The 27,870-nt window shown below is 40.7% G+C and overlaps 1 protein-coding gene across 1 annotated transcript; it reads right to left on the reverse strand.

The window, feature by feature from the left end:
- Positions 1-752: 752 nt before the first annotated feature.
- Positions 753-27,802, reverse strand: LOC123653638 (protein KIAA0100). Its single transcript, XM_045589631.1, has 38 exons — positions 27,652-27,802; positions 27,157-27,283; positions 26,777-27,076; positions 26,186-26,437; positions 25,730-25,888; positions 25,525-25,614; positions 24,907-25,068; positions 24,492-24,649; positions 23,983-24,149; positions 23,322-23,509; positions 21,561-21,870; positions 20,926-21,267; positions 20,583-20,772; positions 20,281-20,449; positions 19,895-20,017; positions 18,992-19,230; positions 18,298-18,470; positions 16,741-16,905; positions 15,134-15,334; positions 14,481-14,674; positions 14,080-14,195; positions 13,858-14,005; positions 12,834-13,039; positions 12,161-12,452; positions 11,610-11,732; positions 9,961-10,141; positions 9,371-9,559; positions 8,426-8,586; positions 8,065-8,223; positions 7,680-7,832; positions 7,299-7,415; positions 6,606-6,826; positions 4,422-4,521; positions 3,810-3,951; positions 2,860-3,071; positions 2,347-2,543; positions 1,806-1,917; positions 753-1,259 (listed from the first exon to the last, which is right to left on the reverse strand). Exons 1-38 carry the CDS (start codon positions 27,708-27,710, stop codon positions 1,197-1,199), a joined length of 6,660 nt encoding a protein of 2,219 aa, XP_045445587.1. The 5' UTR covers positions 27,711-27,802; the 3' UTR covers positions 753-1,196.
- Between the last annotated feature and the right edge of the window lie 68 nt (positions 27,803-27,870).

The raw sequence follows: 27,870 nt of genomic DNA on the forward strand, positions 1-27,870 counted from the left end.
TTTCGATCAAATTAAGAATCAACAAAATCGGTATATCCAGTGAAAAGCTATGCGGCATAACACAACGTAGGTCGACGAAATAAAAAGTTAACTAAATACGCATTATTAGATATAATTCGAAAAGTACTAGTTAGATCTCAATTAAATTTGAATGTGATCACATGACACGCACCACCGTTCGATTCAAAAGTAAATTACAAAAAAATAAAAAATAAAATAAGTCAATCGGTCCGTAGTCCTCTCTGCCTGATAGAATTGCTACTATTATAGTAATAATTCTCGAGTACTATGATTCATTACAAAAAGAATGATGTAAAAAAAAAGACAAATAATTATTGTGCTGAAAAAACTCAAGTAAAGATTTGGGTATAATTGAATTGTTAGTTACTAATGCTAATTATAAATTTTTTGTCTTTTTATTATATTACTTTTTTTATACTGAATATGCAAGCTTAATTTTTTTTTTGTCAATTATTTAAGTTGGGAAAAAATAATTACAGTTTGAGAATTTTATCGTCAGTAGAAATTTTCAAAAACAGTTTTTTTTTATACTTATAATCAAAAGTATAATTTATTAATTTAATAATACTAATTAAATAAATAGATTGAATAGAGATTACTATTATCAATATTAATAATACTAAAAAAACAGTATATTAAAAATATCTATGTCCGTATGATTAAGAACTGTTCTTTTTTGCCAATATCTTGTATAAAAATTATACAGGACGTCGTTTGTGATTATAACTATTTATTTAATAAAATATTTATAATAAAAACGTAATAAACAGCTTAGTAACAAAAATGTTATGTTACTATTTATAACAGCCTCTATATATCTCGATGACTTATGACATATGTTTTGGAATGATAATTTAATTTTATTTAATTTAGTTCAACTACATTTTATCACCCAATTAAGATACAATCTTTGTAATACGATTTTGTCTCAGTTTTAAACAACTTTGCTTAGAAGTAGTGTATAAAATTTTATTACTTCTTAATTTTTTATCCGATTGTCTTTTTATAATGAAAAACAATTTAATTTTAAACAGTTTACGTAAATTTTTTCGTTGAATTAATTAAGTAATCAATGATAAAAATGTCTCGTATACATAAAATTTTGTCAAAAATATATTTTATCAAGTCTATTCTTGATTCATTTTCTTTTGATCGACGCACTTTTTAACCTTACGCTAGGACTTCGAAAACTTGAAAACGCTCGGAGTACTCTTCTTATGAGGTTTGTTTTCAGCCACCTGAAAATATAACTAGTATAAATCTCTTGATGTACAAACATTAAAACCAACTACTTCTACAGTTAGTCTGTTCCGGAATTAAGATTTATATTCAGAGAACAGTTCGTTTTGCGTACTATCACCAAAATTTCGAATGTTCTAAAGTGTTTAACAAAACGAACCTTTTTTTACACAGCACCAAATACGATGATCATTGCTCATAAATACATGTGCGTAAATATGATACAGTACATAAGGTCCAGAGACAGAGCAATATAGTAACATATATAGAAATGTACAAAGGTTTTCTTATCGCTAAAAGAGCGATTTCTGCTAGGTAACAGGCGAACAACCTTCGAACGACATAGAAAAGCTATAGTGCGACACACGTGCGGCACACGTGCAGCATACGTGCGGCACACACGCGGCACACGTGCAGCATACGCGCGGCACACATGCAGCATACATGCGGCACATGTACAGCATACGTGCGGCACACGTGCGGCACGCGTGCGGCACGCGTGCGACACCCAGACGACACACGCGCGGCACGCGAGCGGTACTCACGGTGCGGTCGCCCAGTAGCAGGCGCGCCTTGTCCTCCTCCAGCGGCTCGGGCGCGGCGGCCGCGCGCCGGTGCAGCTGCAGCTTCTGGCGGATCGCCTGCGACACGATCACCCTGCGGGCGGGCGGGGCTCTCAGGACGTACATTTACAATGTTTACGTTACATGTTACTGTAAAAGTCGAACTGTGGTCAAAATTTTCGAACGAAGTTGAGTGATTTGGATTCAGCAGCCAGCAGCGGTTGACAAATTGCTTATTCGCTTTAAAGTGTAGCAACATTGTACATTTGTACCTGTGCTAATTTGCAATTGATTTCGTAGTTGCTTATAGGTATATGTTTTTACCTAAATATAAAAAAAACTGATTATAAGAAATGAAAAAAAAGAAAAAAAAACAATGTCACGTTGATATAAATAATCAGTTACTCTCAAATAGCTACTAAATATAAATGGTAAGATAGTAGAATTATATATTTCCCACTCCTTTTTATTTATCTAAACTTCTGTTTATCTTCTGTTACCTACGGCAGTAGTCAGTGCGTACCTCCTTGTGTCGCTCTTAGTGGCCAGCAGCAGGTCGAGCCAGGTCCAGGTGACGTTGTGGTACTCCAGCGTGGGCAGCACGAGGGGCAGGTCGCGTACGTCCTCCAGGTTCTTCTCCTTGCTGCCCTTGTACGACACGCGTACTGGCACCTCCGGGATCTTAATATAGATGAACAGCTTGTTTTTCTCGGCTCGCTCCTGTTTAAGCAAAACATGAGATCAGTAGATTAGAACATTAATGGCCTAGTTTGATTTTTTTATATTTTTAATTTGTGTTTTTTTTTTAGAAATTTCCACATATATGGCTTTTTCTTATTACTATTCCTCCGATTTTCCTGAAGTTTCTCCAACGGAAACCAAACGTAACTTCCGACGGCAGTCAGGTTAAAAATATTTTAATTTAAAACAAAAATCAATCATTTGCAAACCATCATTGATTTTAACAAAATATTTAAATAAATATTTCAGGTATTTGTTAATACCCTGTGCGTATAAAAACAAAGTGTGACTTCACCTTCATTTTTTCCACGTCATCTTTATCCTTCTTGTCCCTCTTGACATAGAAGTTTGAGTTGGAATCTTTGCCCTTCTTCTTGACTTTCTTAGAAGAGCTCGTTCCAGCTCGAACGGTCCCCTCGCCCTCCTCGTCGCCTTCTTCTATGGCGTCCGGATCTCGCTCGGGGAAGCAGAACTTGAGCATCGTGTTAAAGAACTTCTTCGTCAAACCTTGTAAGGAAAAATGTTTGAAAATTATTATTTTTGATTTAAGTATATACAATGACTCAGAAAAAATATGGACATAAAAATATGATAATGATATGATATAATGGAATCATGGTTGGCTTGTGTTGGCGGGTAAATGGTTCATATTGTGGTAAATTTTTAGGCATATGTCTGTAATGTTCTTCTAATTAATGTTGTAATTCTGATGCTATTGTTTCAAGAAAGTTGACGAAAGAAAGCTGACCAAAAACAAATCTAAAGATATTTAAAAAAAAGTGTTTTTTAAACCACACGACTGAAGTAAGAATTACGAAACGTAACACTTTCTCTTTCTATCTAACAACTTCCGTTCGCTTCGCCCGATCACATTTTTCGTGACGCTCTCGTCACGCACTCCCTAAGACAAGTGTGCTTAAAGAAGTTTTACTTCAAAAATTATTCCTCAAATATTACGAGAATTTGAGAAAAGTGCCTGTTTGAAATAAGGGGGAAGTGGTAGGCCAGTGTATTTGCGTGTGTGTTGTAGTGTGTAAGTAAATGTTGTATAGAAGTTATATGTAGTAGTAGCGTAAGAGTGCCTTAATAAGTACTTAATATAATAATGTGTAACGTTTGAGATGGAGTTCAGTAATAAATCAGATTAGAATAGATCCAGTCGTTTCATATCTCTGATGACATAACCTCACAGTGTGTGTGTGTGTGTGTGTGTGTGCGTGTGTGTGTGTGTGTGCGCGCGCTCACCGATGCGTATAGGCACGATGTTGACTTCGAAGTGCTCCTTGACGGAGATGCCGCCCACGGGCGGGCGGTCGCGGCAGAACACGCGCAGGGCGGCGCGCCGCGCCACGGGCGCGCGGCCCGACGCGGCCTGCGGGGCCAGCACCTGCAACACGCACCGCCTGAGCTCTCTCGGCGCTCTCCTCCGAGAACGGGTCATTTTACAGAAAAATGCAAGAAGCTTTTTTCGTAGATAATTTTACAACAAAAAATTCTATAGATTAGATAGATAGATATAGGTTATAGGTCGCGAGATATTTGCATAAAACGAATTTTCGTGACCTTTTGACCTTTATAACTTTTTTAGCCGGCACGATATCAGTGTAGATTTTTTACGTCTTCATTACAACGCCGTAATAAAGGTGTATACAACAATTCAGCTCACTAGGAATTTTTCCGCAGATAAATCCTAAAATGACTGGATTACAAATAGTTAATCTATTTCACTTCAGCTTAATACAGTCCACAACAAAAATTCGCGCCAAAAATAGAGTGAACTCATGTAAATCCATTTAAGCAAAAATTTTAAGAGGTATTTAAGGTATTTTTAAGTCTTCAAAGTTATTTTGAACTTACCTCGGGGAAGGGTTCATTTGGCAACAAATTGGTGACCCGCACATAGCCCACCTCCAGCTGATGTTCCACCGAGTCATCAGACCGCGACGTTTTAGTATACCTATTGTTGCATAAATTATTTATTTATAAACATTAAATAAAAGTTAATTTAATAAATAAAAAATAATAGGATTTCAAGCGTTTTAGGATTAAAACTTATAAATTAAACTTTTCTGTTTTATCTATTGGGCTATTTCGGCTGAATTCACGTTGAATGGTAGCATTTAAATTTTATTGATCCATTATAAAAACAATTAAAAAACCAAGGATACTAAAGGAAATTAATATGCACAATTTTATTTTTGTGTTACCCACATATTAGGAATTCTAAACATTTTTGAATATCATATCAAAAATTGACCGCTCCAGCGGGGTTCGAACCCGCGTCTCCGACTGACCGTGTCGGCACTCTAGCCAATTAAGCTATGGAACGATTTACCCGCTAGAGCGAAATTTTTGATATGATGATTTTTATTTTCGGTTTAAGCGAACCGTGGCGCCGTCTATAGTGAGTTCTTTACAGAGACCCGTAACTATTCAAAGTTTCATATTACAATGAAAATCTTTGACAGGAGACGACACCATGCTATTTTAATATGTACAATTTTATTGTTGTGTTACCCACACATTAGGAATTCTAAACATTTTTGAATATCATATCAAAAATTGACCGCTCCAGCGGGGTTCGAACCCCGCTTTTTCATTGTAATATGAAACTTTGAATAGTTACGGGTCTCTGTAAAGAACTCACTATAGACGGCGCCACGGTTCGCTTAAACCGAAAATAAAAATCATCATATCAAAAATTTCGCTCTAGCGGGTAAATCGTTCCATAGCTTAATTGGCTAGAGCGCCGACACGGTCAGTCGGAGACGCGGGTTCGAACCCCGCTGGAGCGGTCAATTTTTGATATGATATTCAAAAATGTTTAAAGGAAATTACTCAGAAATAGTCATCGTTCCAAAATAATATCCATATTCAATCTTAGTACAAGTGGCTTTTTGAATTAAATATCAATTTAGCTTGGTAGCTTGGCGCAGCGCGCCGACTTGAAGCAGATCTCGTTGTAGCGGTGCGGCGGCGCGTGCGGCGAGCATTAGAGGAGTGCGACGAGATCGCTTACAGGAAGTTGGTGAGCAGCAGGTCGGCGATGCCGAGCTGGCCGTCGGCGTCGGTGAGGCGCCAGCGCGCCGACTTGAAGCAGATCTCGTTGTAGCGGTGCGGCGGCGCGTGCGGCGAGCATTAGAGGAGTGCGACGAGATCGCTTACAGGAAGTTGGTGAGCAGCAGGTCGGCGATGCCGAGCTGGCCGTCGGCGTCGGTGAGGCGCCAGCGCGCCGACTTGAAGCAGATCTCGTTGTAGCGGTGCGGCGGCGCGTGCGGCGAGCATTAGAGGAGTGCGACGAGATCGCTTACAGGAAGTTGGTGAGCAGCAGGTCGGCGATGCCGAGCTGGCCGTCGGCGTCGGTGAGGCGCCAGCGCGCCGACTTGAAGCAGATCTCGTTGTAGCGGTGCGGCGGCGCGTGCGGCGAGCATTAGAGGAGTGCGACGAGATCGCTTACAGGAAGTTGGTGAGCAGCAGGTCGGCGATGCCGAGCTGGCCGTCGGCGTCGGTGAGGCGCCAGCGCGCCGACTTGAAGCAGATCTCGTTGTAGCGGTGCGGCGGCGCGTGCGGCGAGCATTAGAGGAGTGCGACGAGATCGCTTACAGGAAGTTGGTGAGCAGCAGGTCGGCGATGCCGAGCTGGCCGTCGGCGTCGGTGAGGCGCCAGCGCGCCGACTTGAAGCAGATCTCGTTGTAGCGGTGCGGCGGCGCGTGCGGCGAGCATTAGAGGAGTGCGACGAGATCGCTTACAGGAAGTTGGTGAGCAGCAGGTCGGCGATGCCGAGCTGGCCGTCGGCGTCGGTGAGGCGCCAGCGCGCCGACTTGAAGCAGATCTCGTTGTAGCGGTGCGGCGGCGCGTGCGGCGAGCATTAGAGGAGTGCGACGAGATCGCTTACAGGAAGTTGGTGAGCAGCAGGTCGGCGATGCCGAGCTGGCCGTCGGCGTCGGTGAGGCGCCAGCGCGCCGACTTGAAGCAGATCTCGTTGTAGCGGTGCGGCGGCGCGTGCGGCGAGCATTAGAGGAGTGCGACGAGATCGCTTACAGGAAGTTGGTGAGCAGCAGGTCGGCGATGCCGAGCTGGCCGTCGGCGTCGGTGAGGCGCCAGCGCGCCGACTTGAAGCAGATCTCGTTGTAGCGGTGCGGCGGCGCGTGCGGCGCGTGCGGCGCGGGCGCGGCCAGCGAGCGCCGCGCCTCGCGCCAGGCGCGCACCATGGCGTCCAGCTCCGCGCCCAGCGACCACGCCGCCTCCTTGCACTCGTTCACCTGCGCCGTGTGACTTTAAGCTACACCATTTACACTAATATAAATAGTACCAGACGCTTAGGGACGACACTGCATACTCTTTAGGGACAACAATACTTATTCCCTAGGGACAACGATACTTATTCCCTAGGGTACAACAAGAACTCCCTAGGGATAAGAGTACCTACTCTCTAGGGACAACAGTTCTTACTCTCTAGGAGCAAGAGTACCTTATACTAATACCTAGGGACTACAGTACCTACTACTTAGGGACAAAAGGGACAAAAGTACCTGCTTCCTATAAACAAAATACTCTCTAGGGACAACCATACTTATTCCCTAAAGACTACATCATCTACCCCTAAAGACATAACTTACTTAAAACATACATAACGTAAACGTACTTAAGTACTAGTAAAGTTGTACTTGAGAAGACAATAACAAAAATTAAAACATTACGAGCTTAATTAAGGTGGCAATATAAAGGGCATACCTGATCGTCCAAAGCCTTTAATTCAGCTAACGCAACTGGATCGTTTCCATTGATAGACCTATTCTTGAGGTAGTATTCTTTTTCTAATCTTCTCAACCTGGCCAGGGATTCTCTAACCTAAAGAAATCGTTTATTAAAAAAAACTTCACAAAACGATGTTTCGAACGATATTTCGAATAATTCAGCTTTTATAATCACACTGCAGGTCCTAAACTCCTTTTTCAGCGTAGAGGAGCTGGAGTATATATAATTCAAGCGAAAAGATTCAACACAAATACACTAATATTATCCTTCTTCTACGTGGAGAAAGAGCTCACAGCCCAGCTGTGGGATGTAAGACTGAATCGGTCGGCAGGAAGATGGTAAGTAGACGATTGTGACCTGGGTTTGCAGCTTGTGTATGAGGTGGCGCGGGTCGGTGTCGCGGTGCAGCTGCAGCTGGAAGCGCATGCGCGCGCGCCGCTCCAGCGTGCGCCGGCGCTCCGGCTCCACGTGCAGCACCACGTTGTTCACCACGTCCAGCAGCATAGCGTACTGCAGGGCCAAGCGCTGTAGTCTCATGCCGTACATTCCCTTTACTTAATAGGTACTTGATAAATTTATTCTGAAAGTTGGCTCCAGCTGGACACGGACGTTAGAAAAATGTCAATAAAGTGTTTTTCACCCCTTACTCCCAAATGAATTACATTTTGAAGACTTGTATTAAGCTTACTCTACCGTAGTAACACCCGTCCTCGCTCTCCTCGTGCGACAGCAGTGCCCGTACCTGCAGCGAGTTGGTGCACACGTCGAGGTCGTGGTGCATGAGCGTGAAGGAGTCGTAGGGCTCGGGCGCGCCCCAGCCGTCCCCGCCGCCGCCCGCCTCGCTCTCCTCGTGCGACACGTAGTGGAACTCGCACGCGCAGCGGGACACGATGCGTTGAAGCTACAATTTTTAATTATTTATTTCTACTAGCTGACTCGGCAAACGTTGTTCATGCAGAAAAACAGGGACACTATTATCACCTCGGCCATAGGAAATAGTCTATTATTCTCAAGACAAAAAAAAGTTATGAAGTCAGACGTCGTTTCAAGAGTTCTATAAAAAATACTGTGCCGTGACGGGTTACTTAAAATATTTAACGTACTTGAGCAAGTCCTGCATCCGCAGACGGTCCGACGGTGCGGCCGATGACCCCACCCGCGGAATGACCACTTCCCACCAGACGGGGCACATCCGGTAACGTGCTGATCTCTGCACCTTGCCAACGCTCTTCAATTTCTTCAACCGATACCCACTGAATATTCTCTGCGATAATAACGAAATATATTATATATACACCATATATTACATACTTTGTATATTTTGAAGTATTTTTGGCATAACTGGTACATGGCAATAGAGAGGCGCAATTGATTGAACGTCATAAAAATTTCACTAAGCCACACACACTAACTACACTGTCTTAAAAAATCGGCCCAAAGTATCATACTTACCTTACGGTCACCAATCCGCCTGCCCAGCGTGGTGACTATGGGCAAAACACATGAGTTCACGCCATTTTTGGCGCGAACTTGTGGAGGCATATGTCCAGCAGTGAGCTGCGATAGGCTAATGTGTGTGTGTCTGTATGTGTGTGTCTGTGTGTATGTGTGTGTCTGTGTGTCTGTGTGTATCTGTGTGAGTGTCTGTGTGTCTGTGTCTGTGTGTCTGTGTCTGTGTGTCTATGTGTCTGTGTGTCTGTGTGTCTATGTGTCTGTGTGTCTATGTGTCTGTGTTTGTCTCTGTGTGTCTGTGTTTGTCTCTGTGTGTGTGTGTGTGTGTGTGTGTGTCTGTCTGTCTGTGTTTGTGTGTGTGTCTGTGTTTGTGTGTGTCTGTGTTTGTGTGTGTGTGTGTGTGTGTGTGTGTGTGTGTGTGGGTGTGTGTGTGTGTGTGTGTGTGTGGGTGTGTGCGTGCGTGTATAATACTTTATAAACTGGATATTTTTTTATATTGAAAGGAAGAATCAAGGCGCCAATGAACAGATGAGCCAGTTCCAACAGCCAGCAAGCCTGCCAGTACCAGCGCCGGTACAGTAACAAAGGCGCGGCACCGTCGAGCTGGTCGCGGTCGGCCGCGCTGACGGTGGCGTAGTACTGCATGGCGGACAGCGCGCCGCTCCACGCGGACGCGGCGGGCGCGCGCCGCACGCGCTGGCGCACCTCCGCGCGCGCCGCGCACAGGATCACGTAGCCGCGCGTCTCGCAGCCCTTCAGCACCACTTGCGAGTTCACCAGCTCGACTGCACATGCGGACCACACGCTTACTAAACATTCTGCTAACATTGAATTTTGAGCCAAGCGCAACAGTAAGCGTGCCAAGTGATTTGCGGAAATACTTTACGTATAAGCACCTTCTAAAGCACCCTTTGAATAGTCATTTTACAATACAATATAATTAATTTTAAATAATTAGTTATATTTAAAGGTGAACGCTATCATCGATTCGAAATATAGATTCAACAACGAAGAGTCGGTAGGCACTTCGCAGTTACTTTTTTTTTAATATGTGGTTTATTATAAATTAGTAGAATCATGCATAAAATATAACGCCACAATATCCAGCTAAGTCCCCAAGTGAAGCGTGCGTAAAGAAGTTTTATTTCAAAGTATAATCGGGAAAGAATGATCGGGAGGCGCGTACTGAGGCAGGCGGTGTGCGAGTTGTCGTCGTCGAGCGCGTGGCGCAGGTGCGCGTGCGGCGGGTGCGCGGGCGGCGCGGCGGCCTCCGCGCCCGCCAGCTCGTCGCTGAACACCACGGGCGCCTCGCCGCCCGCCTCGCCCGCCTCCGCCACCAGCGCCGCCAGCATGCTGGCGCCGCCGCTCTGCAACCACGCACACTACACTGCGCCACTGAGGTTATAGCAAATTACACCGAAATATATTGGAACGATACGTCGTCCATTAATAACGTGAGTTTTTTAGCAACTGTTATCCCCAATGAAGATCCCAATGAGGATTAAGGCTATTGCTCCCGTACTCAAAAATCATGTTGTACTTTTGTGTACTGTATTTTTTGGAGTATTATCTTTAAATACAGGTATAACCCCTAAGATCGATCTTTTGTCACTCACACATTAGTGCTGTACCTCGCATGCGTCCAAGCTTGACATTAGGTACCCTAATAATACAAAGGTTGTGCCTATTTTCGGATAAATATGTCGACACCATTATAACTCACACAAAGATTATAAACGCCTGCCTATAAAGTCACATATTATTAGGTTAAGCAGTAATAGGGTACTTTCGGTAGCGAAAAATAAATTATAAAATTTGATAAAAATTAAAATTTATGTAAAAATACACTTAAATATTCTGATTTGGAATCGTAAAAGCACATTATTGTTTTATTATATTGAAATTAAAAGTCGTATATTTTAATCTGTATATCACGTGACCTAAAACACGACCCGCCATGATATGACGTCATACGAACAATAACAAAAACAAAATTATGTCAGTGCTGTAAACAGCTAGGTACATATCTATCAACTTTAACTTCAAGGAGTAATAGTTATGCTCTTTCATTAGTGCATTTTATTTGTACCTATTTATTTATTAAAATGCAAAAAGGTTTTGTAAAAACAAATAGTACGAATCTGCCAAAAATTGATTCAATGATGGTTGTAAAGTTTTTTGCATGTAACCCAGACTTCTGTTCTGCCGAATTTCGGAATGTTAAAACATCTTTGTAACTATTACTTGTTATACTATACTGTTTTTTTTTATGTAGGTATACTTAATTTAAAAAATAATGTTAGAGTGGTAGGTTACGTTTTAATCCTTATGTTACTGCCAAATTAAGACTTAATATTTTTTTTAATGCTAATATTTGTACAGCTAGACGCTACACACCAACGATAGCTATTGTAATTCATTATTTTACACAAAAACACCAAATATTTGTAGCTGTTAACGTTGAACGACAAAGAGTATATTTTATAAAGTATTGAACTTTTGACGTATTAAACTTTTGACGTATTGAACTTTTGACGTATTGAACTTTTGACGTATTGAACGAGTTTGGTCTTCCATACGTCATACACGACTTTTGTTGCTAACAACATTACGTCACCAAATGTTTGATAGCGTTTTCGCGGAAATAAAAAAAGGTTTAAAATGTAATTTAATTTTGGCACGAAAGCGTGTTTGTTTTGCCGAAATATATTTTTTGTGGCTTTTTATTAGAAAATCAACATTTTGAAGTACTTTTTCGAACATAGTGGAATACCCTATTTTCCTATTTCTGTCTATATATTGTTCAATTCTGATTTGAAGAATAGTCTTTACAACTGAACTCACTTGTGTTGCTGCAGGAGGAGGAGAAACTACATCGACGTCTCGTTGATTCTTTGGTGAGTTCGCTGGCTTCTCCTCTTCTTTCAAAGCTTTAGTCGAGAGGTTCTTCTTAAGTTGCTGAAAGAAACATAATAATAATAATAATATGGAACGCAAGACAACAATTCGTTATCCAAATTTATTTAAAAAATATTTCTTGATAATCCAAAGGAATAGCTAATAAAGTTATTTTGGAAGTGTCCAATGGTCAAAATTAAAACGTAAGCTTTTCGTTAACCAATCACTCGAACTCGACCTTACAGAAGTTCAAAGCTAAATAATACTGCTTTCAAGCAGTGTTGTGTTCTTGTTGGTGAGTAAAGCGACCAGAGCTCCTGGGAGAATTGGAGATAGGGTCAGCAACGCACTTGCGATACTTTTGATGTTGCAAACGTCTATAAGCTACGATAATCGCTTACCATCAAGTGAGCCGTACGCTCATTTGTCGACCTAGTAAATAATATAAAAAGTCTAAGAGTGTCACGAGAGAGTGCCACGAGCCTCACCTGCGTCTTGATGTAGGTGTCGATGAGCGCGAAGGCGAGGTCGCGGTTGAGCTTGGTCCAGGCGCCGCGCAGGTCGTGCACGGCCAGCCGGTGCGTGGGCGCCGCGCCGCCCGCCCCGCCGCCCGCCCCGCCGCCCGCCGCGCCGCCCACCGCGCCGCCCGCCTCGCGCCCGTACGACACGCGCCGCACCGACAGGCAGTAGCACTTCTCCATGGCCGGCGGGTTGAGCAGCGAGCTCTGTGACAGAGCGACGCATGGTCGTTTGTGAATATCCTCTGCGTTCTGTGCACGACTTTTTGTATTATTTTCCATTAAGTAGTAAGAAAATTTTGAATTAAGATTTATAATTAATGCATTATCAAAAATGTTATGTTTAGATGACCCGTACGGACTCTTCAAGTTTTTGTCGCTGTCGCACGCTCGACTTGGGGAGTAAGCTGGTGAATGCGTGACGAGAGTGAGGCGAACGGAAGTTGAAAGGGAGATGTGGTGGATTAAGCTCTAAATGGGATATTACAGGCTGAAGCATATATATATATATATATATATATATATATATATATATCTACGCTCACTAAGCTCCGCCCACTACAACGCCCCTCCCAGTTCAGTCGCTACCTCGTCGTCGCCGTCGTCCGCGGCTCGCGCGGCGCGCGGCGCGTGCGCGGCGGACGGCGCGGGCGGCGCGGGCGCCTTGAGCCAGATCTCGGCGTCGTTGAGGTCGCAGTTGGTGTAGAGCGCGGCCCAGGCGGCGCGCGCGCGGCGCAGCAGGCGGCCGGCGGCGCGCTGCAGCGCCAGGCGGTGGCGCGCGCCGCACGTCACGCGCGCGCCGCGCATCTCGATGCCGCGCTGCATGGACGACGACGACCAGTAGAACACCTGCCGCCACACCGCTCTCGTTCGCATTATACATATCACTAAACTTTCACGGTCGTGTCGCTGTGATACTTTAGAAATTATAAAATATATATTCTAACTGAGGTAGGGCACAGCAGGAATTTCCTGCTCAAAATATGGAGCAGCCCGACTGGGGTAGTACCTCGACCTTACAGAAGCTCACAGCTAAATAATACTGTTTTCAAGCAGTATTGTGTTCCTGTTGGTGAGTAAGGTGGCCAGAGCTCCTGAGGGGATTGGGTCGGCAACGCGCTTTGCTTTTGCGTGTTGCAGGTGTCTATAAGCTACGGTAATCGCTTACCATCAGGTGAGCCGTACGCTTGTTTGCCAACCTAGTGACATAAAATAATAAAATAATGTAAAAAATATTCGTGGAAAAGTCGAAAAACTCAAATGTTATAAAACTGGACCTTTATGGAACGGTACAATTTACTGTAATTACAACCTTACACTCAAACCCGCAGGTAAGCGTGCAAGCTCGTACGCACCAACAGCACAAGCACGCGCACGTTTTCAGATAGATGCGTGAAAGCTCTGACATACATTTAAATGTATTATTATACATTATTATTACATAATTGATAATGTCTAACTTTTGTAGTTGTAATAAGCTTTGAAATTAAATATTAAAAAAATATATAAAAAAAATTATTATTACTATTAATTATTATTGAAAAAAAAAAGTTAAATATTTAAAAACTTTGTTACCTCTATGTCTTGTAGTACACTTTGTGAGAAAAATAGGAAGCTCACATTCAAAATTACAGATATTAATTTGAATTAATTAAAACATTTTATACCTGTAAATTATGGAGAGTGAGTGAAACGCTGACATTGCGATAGTGCCGTGATAATTGTGGCTTGCGCGGGCGCAGATTGTTGAACACGCGACCGCGCCGTGTGGGACGCGTGGTGCCCGACAGGATCAACTTTAAACTCTCGAACCATCTGTAAATCAAATATATCAAAATATTCATATAAACAAATTAAAAACTATAGCAATAAATATCTAAAAAAAATACCTAAGCGTGCTTCCATACAGTAAAAGTACAGGTCCGTCGCCTTCGATGGGTTTAGTGTCCATACTCAAATGCAAGTCAAGTCCTTGTGAACGAAAAGCTCTGTATGAATCATGTTCCTGTAATGATAGGTTTACTCATAAAAAAAAAAACATATTAATTAAACCCATAACAGTAAATTACAATATTACACACAAAAAAAACAAAGAACTTATCGCTAAAATAGCAATAACTTTTAGCCTACCTCCAGTAAAGGACATGACAACGAATTGAATTGAAAGGCATAGACTTATAATCCTTTTAAAATTATTTTCAACGCATTACGAAGCTGCTTTATGTACCATGGAATTAGTTATCGGTCCATATAGACAACAAGCATACGATCAGGCCTGCCAGCCTGTCACCTGATTGCTGGAGTACTCCGGCAGGCGCGTCGGGGCGCAGGGCGCCACGGCGTGGTGGTCGCGCGGGTCGCCCACGCACTGCCAGCCCAGCTTCACGGCCAGCCGCAGCGCCGGCACCCGCAACACGCGACAGTCGTCGTACTTGCTCGCAGTGCGCACGAACACTTTCAACTCGCCGAGGAAGCCGAGCTTGCCTGAACGAAAAACGGTTTACAATAATGATTCTTCATGATTCGACAACAGTTTTAAGTTCAGATTCAAGTTTGAAAATAAGGGGATGTGGGACGTTATTATACTATTCTGATTGTAATAATAATAATAATAAATAACTTTATTGCACACAGTAACATATAACAATTAAATAAAAATAAAGCTTAAAGGGGAAAAAAAATTACGTCGCATGCAACGGGCGGTCTTATCACTAGATAGTGATCTCTTCCAGACTACCCACAACTTAATTATACTTAAACAATAATAAAAATTGTTACGAAACTCAATCGTTTAGAATGGTCAGAAGTTGTCGTCGTAAGTTTGACGTCATAATGACACAATCAAAGCAAAACCTCTCAAAATCAAATGTTACGACTACTACAATACAATAAATCCAACTATTACAATCATTATTGGATTTCTTAATTAATTATACCACTTACCGTTTGTCCAGTCCAGAACTAGATCAGTCCAAGTGACCTCCATCTCCTCGGTAGTATTGTAGGGGTCGAGCGACACGTGCAGTAAACACGTGAACTTAGCGCAGTTAACCGTCAGCCGCCCGTGGAACAAGAGTCGTACTTTGTCCCACCACGCCAGCGGCGCGGACGGGTCCAGTGACGGACGAGATACTTGGTCGAATGCTGGAAAAATTCATACACTGGTAAGAGAAAAAATTAAATCTTACTTGTTTTATGTTGAAGTAAAACTTCTTACGCACGCTTGACTTGGGAAGTAAGCCGGTGAATGCGTGACGAGAGCGTTACGAAAAGTGTCATGGGGCGAGGCGAACGGAGCAAGAGAGAGGGGCGAGCACACATTTTCTTTCTCTCTTTCTCTCATAACCAGTTAGGTTTCGTATTTCGAAGACACAGTACAGGCCTATTGATAAGAAGTTTTACTTCAGTCGTGTGGCACTCTTTTTCTTTCTTTCTATTGAAGTAAAATTAATAGAGTTCAAGGAAAATGTCAATGATTTCGTTTTGAGTTGGGTTTGATTTTAATCTTTTAAGTGTCATATCTCCAAACAATTCAAATTCAATCGAACAATTGCTTAAGCTACCGAAACTAAGGTTCAGTCATATAATTGGTATAAATTTTTAAAATTTTACGAGATCCCATAATATTATATAGTTTAAAAATATTTATTACATGTACAGATTTACTGTTTCTAAAAGTAAAGCATGTACAATTTTTTTAATTAACGAGTAACAATGTTAAAATATTCTATCTTTCTCTTTCTCTCTCTCTTTCTTTGAAAGATTAGTATATATGGGCGCAAATCGCCGACTATCGGCAATAATTGGAAACTATTGATATTTATATTTTAGTATATTGTTAAAGTGAATATATTATACGAATATCTGAAATGTATAAGATTTAAATAGTTACTTTGTAAACATAAAACCGTTACTTATTGAGATCTGATATTTAATAGACACTGTTTTGACTGTTTGAATGTTTTGAAGACGTTTGATGTTTCATTTATTGTTAAAATACTCAATTTACTGTGTAAATATTCGAATTAATATCTATTATAATTAATATAATTATCTTGTACTGAATTTTATTATTTTATGCAATAAGTCTTTTTTTAATTTCATTTCGAATCTTGCTTGCAGCGCCATCTTTACATTGACTAATGTTTGTTCACATTAATGTTTGTTCAGATTAAATTAAGAAACCTTTATATTATATAAATCATTTTAACTTATTTAAATTCGTTAAAACATTTATTATAAATATTAAGGTGTATTTCAAGAATTATTTTACAGTATCTAATTTTATTTGTTAATTTTTAACAGGAGTTGTATTTGATTGTAAGATAACTATAAAAGCAGTTGATTTATGAAAAGATCAGGCTGTTCTATATGAGCAACTGTGCGTTAATAAACCAAGAAAATCTTAGTGTGTTTTTTTACTTTAATGGACTCCGAACGAGAAAACTCTGGCGTATCGCCGACATATATTTAGTAATTATATAAAAAAAAATTACTAAAAATAATATTCCATTTAATTTTCTGTAAAAAAAATAAAATAATGAACTCACCAAGATTACAATGAGCGATTACAGGCTCCCAGCAAGGTCCGAACGCGTAGCTGTACTCCGTCATCTCGCAGCAGAGATCGTAGTACCATTTTAAAGGCATCATACTCCGCTCCAGCTCAAACTCGCCCCATGGTTCGCCCTGGTCGATAACTACGGTTCTGACGGCTGGTAATAAATAAAAACGACAATGAAAATATATTTTAAAATTCGAATTATTTTTCTTCGTGCTTCTAGATGCATTTATTTTAAACAGCGGACTGATTCTTTTTATTATAAATTTATTTTGTTCTTAGATAATGGTCAGTTAAACCACTGTGCCAGAGATCAGGACTTATTACCATAGAGCATGGCACAGTGGGACGTACAGGTGGTTATTGTGTTAAATTACTAAGTACAAATTAAAAGTATTGACCTTACACTTTTAATTTATACGTAACTTGACTTTATATTATTTGCTATGGTAAGTTTGGAAACTTTTTTTGTATGCTTATTTTCAGGATCTACTAAGACGGCTAAAAAAATTTTTTAACCGACTTCCAAAAAAGGAGGAGGTTCTCAATTCGACTCTATTTTTTTTTATGTATGTTACATCAGAACTTTTGACCGTGTAGACCGATTTTGACAATTTTTTTTAATCGAAAGGTGGTGTGTGTCAATTGGTCCCATTTAAATTTATTTGAGATCTAACAACTACTTTTCGAGTTATATCTAATAATGCGTTTTTACTTGACGCTTTTTTCGTCGACCTACCTTGTATTATACCGCATAAGTTTCTACTGGATGTACTGATTTTGATAATTCTTTTTTTGTTGGAAAGGAGATATCTTTAGTTTAGTATCGTGATAAGGAAACCAGAATCTGATGATGGGATCCCAGAGAAATCGAGGGAAACTCTTGAAAATCCGCAATAACTTTTTACTTGGTGTACCGATTTTGATAATTCTTTTTTTGTTAGCAAGGAGACATCCCTAGTCTAGTACCATGATAAGGAAACCAGGATCTGATGATGAAATCCCAGAGAAATGGAGGGAAACTATTGAAAATCCGCAATAACTTTTTACTGGGTGTACCGATTTTAATAATTTTTAATTTAATCGAAAGCTGATCTTTGTCATGTGGTCACATATAAATTTTATCGAGATCTGATAACTACTTTTTGAGTAATCTTTGATAACGCGTAGTTACTTGACTATTTTTTCGTCGATCTACGTTGTATTACTAGTCGATGTAATTGAAGTGGGTTTTTTTTCGTTTGCGAGCAAACACAATTATTTGTCTTATAAAGCTCCTTTTTCAAGAATGTCTCTAATATCTAATAATTGTGTTGTCAAACGAAAAAAAAACCGATTTCGATTACATCGACAAGTAAAACAACAATAAGTAGACGAAAAAATAGACAAGTAAATGCGCATTATTATGTATAACTCGAAAATTACTTGCTAGATCGTAATAAAATTAAAATGGGACCATATGACACTCATCAACTTTCGATTTTAAAAAATACGATCGAATATATCCGCCTTTGTAGTAAGTCAGTTAAGAAAGTGAGGCAGTGACCCCGGGGCGGCGGCGCCTCCTCGGCGGCCAGCAGCGCGCCCCACAGGCGCAGCTCGGCCAGGCTCAGCAGCGGCTGCGGGAAGTCGCGCAGGCGCAGCTGCCACAGCGCGCAGCCGGCGCTCACGGCGCGGCCCCACAGCGTCGCGAACTCCACGCCCTCCTCCGCCCACGGGCTGCGGGCGCGAGAGGGATTGTTTGTTTCACCGGACTAATCTCAAGATTTAATCATTCGAATTGAAAAATTATTTTTGTATTGCATTTACCGGGGAAGCTCGATAATATTTGAAACATTTTTTCCACAAAGAAACGCGGATATAACCGCGGGGCACAGTTAGCCTATTATATATATTTTCCCAAGCCGTATCATTTTAATTTCTTTGACTGACTCTAATTGATTGACTAACTAAAAAGAAATGTTAAAATGTATACACTTCTTTCACCTTTCACCGAACCAAAATATCACCGCTAGGGTGCACCTATGATTTCGTGGGTATCGTAAGAGGCGACTAAAGGAAAACACAGTTTCACTACCACCTTGGAACTTAAAAAGCCGACCGATAGTGGAATAACCATGCAACTGTTGGCTTTGAAATAGACAGGCCGAAGACAGGCAGCAGCGTCTTCGGTGCGACCAAGTCCGGCCTGGGGTCACTGGGCCGGGGATAGGGCGCAGCCCCGCGGCGCGCTCACAGACCTGTCGGGGTCGAGGCGGCGCAGGCGCGCGGCGGCGCGGCGCGCGCCGTGCACGCTGGGGTCGGCCAGCGCCAGCACGCGCACGCGCGCCAGGCAGCACGCCACGAGGCGCGTGCGCGGCGGCGGCGCGGCGCGCGTGCGCTGCACGTAGATCTGCGCGTCCTTGTGGCGCAGCGCCGCGTACAGCTGCTCCACCTTGCCGGCCGGCAGGAACAGGTGCGGCTTGCACAGCTCCGCCACCTGGCGCCCCACAACGACAACACACATTATACTGTTTTTTATTACTAAGTCGGCAAACAAGCGCTCACCCTACGAAACAGCTCACCTTATGGTCACAGATTATTCTCTTTTTTTAACTAAGTCGGCAAACAAGCGTACGGCTCACCTTATGGTAAGCGGTTTCCGTAGCTTATAGTCGTCTGCAACATCCTATCCCCAATTCCCACCAGGAGCTCTGGTCACCTTACTCACCAACAGGAACATAACACTGCTTGAAAACATCATTATTTAGCTGTGATCTTCCGTAAGGTCGAGGTACTACTGCAGTCGGGCTGCCACATTTTGAGCAGAAACTTTCCAGCTGGACCCTAGCCCAGTTTTTCCTGCTGTGCCCTATCTCATTTACTCTTTGAACTTTAACACGAAGTCACCGAACCTTTTTTTTCCATACAATCTGACAAGCAATAAGCTCTTTGTGATTCTGCTCAAAGGACTCAGTTAGTTGGTTGCCTGATACAGACTATTTTAATAAACGATCTCCCACTCCTAGTTTAAAGTAAAACAAAATATCTTACTTGTAATTTCTTATAACAGAAAAATATAATTTAATTAATACTTTACACATAATGTTGACGTGTTTACTGGGAATAATTGAACAAATATGACTGTTTAATAAGTAATATACCTTAGCATCCAACATTGTCCGTCGCTTCTGGCTCTCTTTATACTCATCTTCCAAAAGCTCATAATTATCTCTCAACTTCACTTCGAAGGGATCATCACTCATTTCGATCATTATCTCATCGATCTGAAAGATTTAGAACACAATGAGCTATACATAAAGGTACTACTGTACCTACGTTTATACATTTACTACCTCGCAAACGTTGTTTTGCCATATATATTATTAACCCCCCTTAATCCCCACCCCCATAACTTATGAGTATGAAAAATAGATGTTGGCTGATTCTAAGACCTAGCCGATATGCACACTAAACTTCATAAAAATCGGTCCAGCTGTTTCGGAGGAGTATTGTAACTAACATTGTGACACGAGAATTTTATATATACCTTTATATGTAAATCACTAGGTAGTGGACTATCTTCAGTAAATGGTTTCTTCTTGATTCCGTGGACAATTTTGATCCATTTGAAAAGCGACACAAACTCTCCCTGTACGGCTTCCGCGAAGCGATGCTTGTATGGGAAGATAACACGAACTAGTCCTATATTTACAGCCCTAAAATGTATTAATAGTTAAAAATATAGTCCAAAAGATATAACCATTAGACGAGCAACAAACTGTAATGCATAACTGAAAAATATTGGCTTATTTTTCACGATAGAAACGCTTTCAAATGAACCTAACTTACCAAACCTTATTCCAAGACAATACAAATCCCTCAGCCGCTTTCCTCTCTACTCTGATCTCTGGGTCGTCAGTAGCTCTTTCCATGGAGTACGCTTCAACTGTGATTATTTCATCGCCATTCAAGACCATCTTTAATTGACTCCACAGTATTGATAAACCTTTTTCGTGATCATATGCAACTGTCATATCATCTGAAAATAAATATTGTTTTCTATGACTTGTCTATTTTTAACACAAGCAAAGACTTTGGTTATAAACAATCAGACGTCAGCTGACCATCTACTCTTCGAAAGTTGTAATAAATTTTTCGTAATCTTTACCACCTTTCTTTTAAATATACTAACCAGTTGCAAAAAGCATGTCATTGTTCTGTGATAAAATTATCCGAAAATTCGTCTGACTTTTAAAAGACACTCGCCAATCTATCGCTCTGCTCTCTTTTCTCGGTACAACGTTATCTCCTTCCGTCTTTCTTCTAAACTCTTCCCTGAAACTCCTTACAGCTCTAACAAAGGTCAGTATTTTGAGGTGTAAATTAGCACTCCATTTGAACTCAACGTTTTCTAGAAATTGGAAATCTAGTAAAACCGAGTGTCTCTCTTTGGAAGGTACGTGCTCGATTCTTGCTAGCTTAACGTGGAAGAATGTGGTTGGTATCTCATCTGATCTCTGACACTGCACATTACCTGTTGACAAATAGTTAAGAAATTGAAACAGATGTAAAATAGAAGATTCTCGCTCTCGTAATTTGTATACTGTGCAAATTTATAGCAGAATGCTTCTGGTCGTTAGTGTAATTATATTTTATTGTTTAATATTTGAAAAAAAAATCACTGCATTAAAATAAGTTCTTATAACAATTATATATAAGAAAAATACTACTGCGACATTTTTTATATCTACGAAAACTTGAAAAATATTATTCGATACTTAAAAACTTAGGACATAGCCCGAAACAACTTAGTAAAACTTTTCTCACCTTGGTAAGGCACCATTTCCACCATCTTCAGGCCAGACACGATCGCGCTTGACTTAACATCGGTCTTCTCTAAAGTCACGGCATCGATCCTCGTCATCAGACACATTTGCTCATTGATTATTAGGAACAGGTTGATATGAGACAAGGCCACGTTGACCGCTATACTACAGGAAGACTCGGGAACAACTTCTCGGGGTGATTTTGGTTTTGAGGTAGTTTTGTAATCGTTCAGACAGTCCACGAACGATATTATCGAATCCGCGATCTCGGAACTCCATTCGAGGCGAAGACAATCCATCATGGCTTCAATCTAAAATATTTTTATTATATAAGTATTATATAAATTTTATGAATCATAGTTCCAGTCACTATATAAATAATCATTAAATTATACAGTTAGCGGTAAAAAAGTATAATTCAACATATAGTACAGAAATTAATAACGTAATATTTTAGACAACCTTAGCCAAAAAAATTAATCACGAGCTTTTGTCACATGCGTCCCTGAAATTATCGATTGCAAATCGAATTATGTTCCATTATTTATAATACCAATGGTAATAAATTACATATAACACGATATGATTTCAATTGCCACATCGACATTTTTGACCTCAATTGTATTTGATACTATGTGATTGAGCTCTGAGAATCTGTCAATGAATGGTTGATTGAAAAACGATCAATTGGTAAATTTAATTACCCGTATTAAGCGAATGAGTATGAAATTTATTTATTTTTTTCATGGCTAGATCGCCGAAGCGGTAAGCATATATAAACATCTATAGCACCTTAAGCATCACAAACGCTTTCCGACTCTACCCCCTTCCTCCGGAGCCCTGGCAAACTTTTCACTTTTCACTTCAGCCTGTAATATCCCACTACTAGGCCTCTTTCCCCATGTAGGAGAAGGATCAGAGCTTAATCCACCACGCTGCTCCAATGCGGATTGGCGGATATATTTCCTACCATGAGTAACGATCCCTATCAGATGTACATGATAAACAACCGGGACCGACGGCTTAACGTGCTCTCCGAGGTACGATGGGGAGACCCACAAGGACAGCACAAACACCCAGACCACGGCAAACACCTGTATGGCCAACACAAATGTTTGTCATGTGCGGGAATCGAACCTGCAACCGCCAGCTCAACAGGCACAATCCATGGCTGTAACCGTTGTGCCAACGCGGCGTCCAACTTACTCACCGCAAATACAAACCACAGCTTGAGAGCTGTACTATTTAGCAGTGGTAGTAAGGTTAAGGTACTTCCTCAGTCGGGCTGCTCTAGATTTTGAGCAGGATATATGTGTATGTGTGCTGTGTGGCTACGGCACTAAAGAATTTAGCCACCCCCTCTCTTCCCGTGGTTGTCGTAAGAGGCGACTAAGGAATAACAAGGTTCCACAACCACCTTGGAACTTAAGAAGCCGACCGATGGCGGGATAACCATCCAACTGCTGTCTTTGAAATACACAGGCCGAAGACGGGCAGCAGCGTCTTCGGTGCGACTAAGCCAGTACTGCGGTCACCAACCCGCCTGCCCAGCGTGGTGACTATGGGCAAAACACATGAGTTCACGTTATTTTTGGCGTCAACTTGTGGAGGCCTATGTCCAGCAGTGGACTGTATCCACCTCGAAATCCTCCAATAATAATTCTTCTAAGCGTTCATTTGTCAATCATGAATACTTCGCATCTGCAATCGATCGTCGAGCGGTTGTTTAGCGGTCCAGCCTAAAATTTTCAAAGAACATTACCTTGGAATCCCTTGGTCCTTGCGAGCCCCATTTGACCAGGGCGACGGCTAGCAGCGCGGAGCGCCAGCAGTGCGCGCGGCGCGGCGGCGGCTCGCTGCCGCCCGCCCAGCCGCCGTCCACCAGCAGCTCGGCGCTCCAGTGCCGCGCCCCCACCACCACTTGCGCGACCGCCCACTCGTACGGTTCCTCTGCGCCCAGCGCGCTCGTCAGTACACAGTGATTATGGCTACGGTATGTTAACTGCACGTTCGCAGTCATTATATGCTCGGAGAGCGTGATCAGTTCCAGCATTAAAAATAATTGATAATTTTCTAAAGTTTATACATCTTTAATAATTTATTTATTAATTTAAGAAAAAAAAACTTTAATATTAGTACAAAATGTATTGACATACATATTTAAAATCCCAATGATAACAATCGATGGCTATGGTGAGAATGTCCTCAAGAAATTTAATTCAATACAATTTAATATTACATTTCAAACTCTTCCGTACTAAGAATAAAACGTCTGTATAGCATCTTTCGAGTGTCGATTGGACGAACCTTTTTCCTAAATGCCGGCATCACACATTAGAGATGTCCATGACGGACAATAGCCATTTAACATGACATGGCTTCGTCCACTCGTTTGAGCCCTTATTTACGGAAAGAAGTCTCACCCCTGGTCTCGAGCAGCTGGTCGAGCTTGACCTTGAGCCCGCTGCAGCCGGCCGCCAGCGCGGCGCTGCGGTGCGCGCGCGCCGACGAGCGCAGCGCGCGCAGCGCCACGCCGCGCAGCTCCGCGCAGCCCTGCACGGCGCAGCTGCGCACCGCGCGCGCCCACCACGGCTCCACCTGCCACTCTAAGTGGACAAACAATGATAATATTGTTTATTTTTATTTCTATAGGAAGCCAACACAATGCACAAGGTTACATTTAATGCACAAGGTTTAAGTAAAAATTAACCGTGTAATAAATTTTCATTATACATCATAACTATACGCTAACTGCACACATTTATGTAAATATTTATTTTAAAGAAAAGAAAGAAAAAAGTATTCTAATTATTCTAAATACACATAAAAATAAAATATTTAAAAATATATAATTAATGTTTGTTAAAGAGTTGAGACGTTGAGAACGTCATTTTCTAAAATTTAAACATGGCAATATCTTTTGAGTGGCTTATTTGGAAACTTACTTTTCTCTGGCGATTCGACCACCTGTAAAGGTTTCGACTTTTTAAGTTTTTGCCACGCGGTGTACCACTCAAACGCATTGCTGTGATTATATGACATGATCAGCGTGCTGACGATCAGATACAGGTTCAAGACTCCCTTCTCTAACTGCAAAAAGGAAAATAACAAATGCATTGCTTTCTAACTTCAATATTAAAATTAAAAATTTATTTCATATAATGATTATGACGACGTATTGGCACAACGGTTACAGCACTGATTTGTGGCTGTTGCGCTGGCAGTTGCGGGTTTGATCCCCGCACATGACAAACGTTTGTATTGGCCATACTGCCCCGCCACGTACAGCTGCGGGCGGCCCACCACCGCGGTGACCAGTGGAGCACACAGTGCAGTGTCGCGCGTACCTTGGCGTCCAGCTTGAGCTTGTCGAGCTGCAGCAGCGCGTCGCCGCGCGCCGCCGCCCGCAGCGCGTCCAGCTGCCCCGCCACGTACAGCTGCGGGCGGCCCACAACGCGCGCGCCCTCTCCGCTCACCACCACCGACGCTGCGCTGAACCGCGAGTTCACCTCCAAACAAATACACTTGTTAAAACTCTACAGGTAATAAGTAAATAGCCATGAATGTCAGCATATTGCGTTGGCACTGTGCTCAAAGTATAGATGCGCTTAGCTATCAAACATGTGAAAAATATTAGTACTGTATAGGACAAACAGATGTTTATCATATATATATATACTAGCTGAACCCGCAAACCTTGTTTTGCCATATATTTTAATAACCCTTTTAAACCCCCCCCCCCCCTCATATCTTAGGGGTATGAAAAATAGATGTTGGCCGATTCTCAGATACCCGATATGCACACAAAATTTCATAACCGAGGAGGAGTATTGTAACTGACATTGTGACACGAGAATTTTATATATATATATATATATATATATATATATATATATATATATATATATATATATATTATTCACGTCATTATACCACTGTTTATTTATAACAATAAAATGTCTTACTTGTAAACTGTTCAATGTTATTTCAAAATGTGTCTTCGTTATGTTGTCAATGCAGCCTATTTTGGTTTCATCAACTTTTAGACTAAATATCTGTAAACAACAAAATATTTATTAAATAAATAAATGTAAATTAATTAAATTTGTAAATATTTATGTAAAATTTTCTTATACACCTTGAACAGTAATAAGTATATTAATGATTTACCTTTGGTATAGCTGGGGAAAGTCTTGCTAAAAGAGTATCATAATGGTCTTCTGTAAGCTGTGATAATGTTGAATGCTTCTTTTTTTTCCGATTTTGTAGAAAGACATACAATTCATCCTGAACAATTACTACTGTGTTACTGATGGCTGTATGTATTTTCTGAAAATAAAATCATACATAGTTATAAACTTACTGACTTTAACATAAATTTAAAAAAAAAAAAAAACGTTGTTAGCCACTTCACAGATTAATTTAAAAAAAAATATACAAATATTATTGTTACACAATTTCATTATTCAAGATCATCAACAATCCTAACCAACCTAATTGTTTAAACGTGGTTATACAGGTTGACCTGTATAGATTTTTAGACACAAATTAGGAAGATTAAACAAACAATTAAACAAATAAATATCACATTATCAAATTTGTGTACATAACATACAAAACACGCACCTCTACATTCAATGGTCCCTCTGCCTTCACCGTCCCTTCGATGAGCACACTGCACGACAACTCCGCTAAGCTCTTACTACTCTTTAGTATCATGACCCTGGCGTTCACAAGGTTGGCTGAGAATACAAGAGCACGGGCAGGCCCTCCAGCTGCGCCATCCGCGTGCGCCTCGGAAACTGATGCATGCAAGCTGTGCGCATCTACGTTACTGTTTAATGTTATTATAGCGTTGTACACATGGACCCCCATGAACTGAAATAAAAAACAAATGTAAATTAAAGTAATGTACTGTAAATGTATACAAATATTAATTTAATTTGATAACAAAATAACATTATCAAATTAGAAATTATCATTAATAATATTTTTTAAATAAAAACTAATTAATTTTATTTTATATATTTTTCATTCAATTTTCATTTTGTTTTTTAACTATTGTAAAAAAGCTTTTTTTTGGCAGTATACATATTCTGATTTTTCAACGCACTTTTAAAATAATACCAACAAAGATTTTTTGTCCAGACACACATTTTGTGATACGTCACACGAATGTGTGTGTGACACAGTTGAAATAACAATTTTATGTCATACCTGAGCAAACATAATAAGACTTGGGGGTAACTTTTTGTTTCTGAAGTCCATTAATTTTTGCTGACCAAGAATACTGAGCTCCCTCTCCAAGGAACTTCCACCACTTGCTTCCTCATTAAGCCCTTCAGATCTAGAATTTGAGTTCTGTTTGGACAGTAGGGGCTTGAGAATAGTCTCAACAACAACACTCCTCTTCTCTTCCGCATAATTATTTATTTCCACATTCTTTACAATCACTGACACTAATTTGTTGATCTCTGAATTAAAGAAGCTACTTTTGAACGAAACTTCCTCTATGTGCTAAAAATATACAAATTGTTTAATTGTCATTATAAAAAAGGTTTTAATACTTATTTTAGCACAAATTTACAAGTACTTACAATTGAATATCCATCTTTTGATAAGCTTACATCACGTAATATTAATTTTGGTACAGCTATTCTTCCTATCTTCAGTTTTATGTGATATTTTCGTTTGAAAAGCCATGATAAGACAGCCGGTAATAGCCTAAAAAATAAAAGAACTTGTTCATATAGGATTTCACACTGTCAAAAAGGATGGAATGTCCTAAGCTTTTATAAAACAAAGAACTTTTTGTAAAATGGAAAAGTTTAAAAACCAAAACAATGTTTTATATATAAATTAAAATGTTACCTTTCAAATACCTATGAATAAGAATAAACACGTATGTACAAGTAAACTAAACATTTAAAAGTGAATAATTTATAATTTACACAAAAAGGGACGATTATTTGAAATGCTGTGTTATATATAAAAAGATATTGTAAAATACACAATAACTTCCCGGTGGGTAGAATAAATTTTTGTAGTTATATTATATTTTATTTGTTGAAAACAATACTCTGCCAACTTACCATGAGACACAGGAATATAGTAGGACAAAAATTAAACAAAATATTATTAATATATTCATTTTTAGATGTTTATATCATGCCTCGAAGTTAACTGTTTGTTTATTTAATTTTAATCATTTTATAAATACATAACGCTGTATCAAAATCGTCACTAATGACCGTGTCATAATTTCACGGTGACATTAGCTGTCAAATGTTTCTTAACCGATGTCAATCCTT

Source organism: Melitaea cinxia, chromosome 5, assembly GCF_905220565.1.
Source record: "Melitaea cinxia chromosome 5, ilMelCinx1.1, whole genome shotgun sequence".
NCBI classification, from domain to species: Eukaryota; Metazoa; Arthropoda; class Insecta; order Lepidoptera; family Nymphalidae; genus Melitaea; species Melitaea cinxia.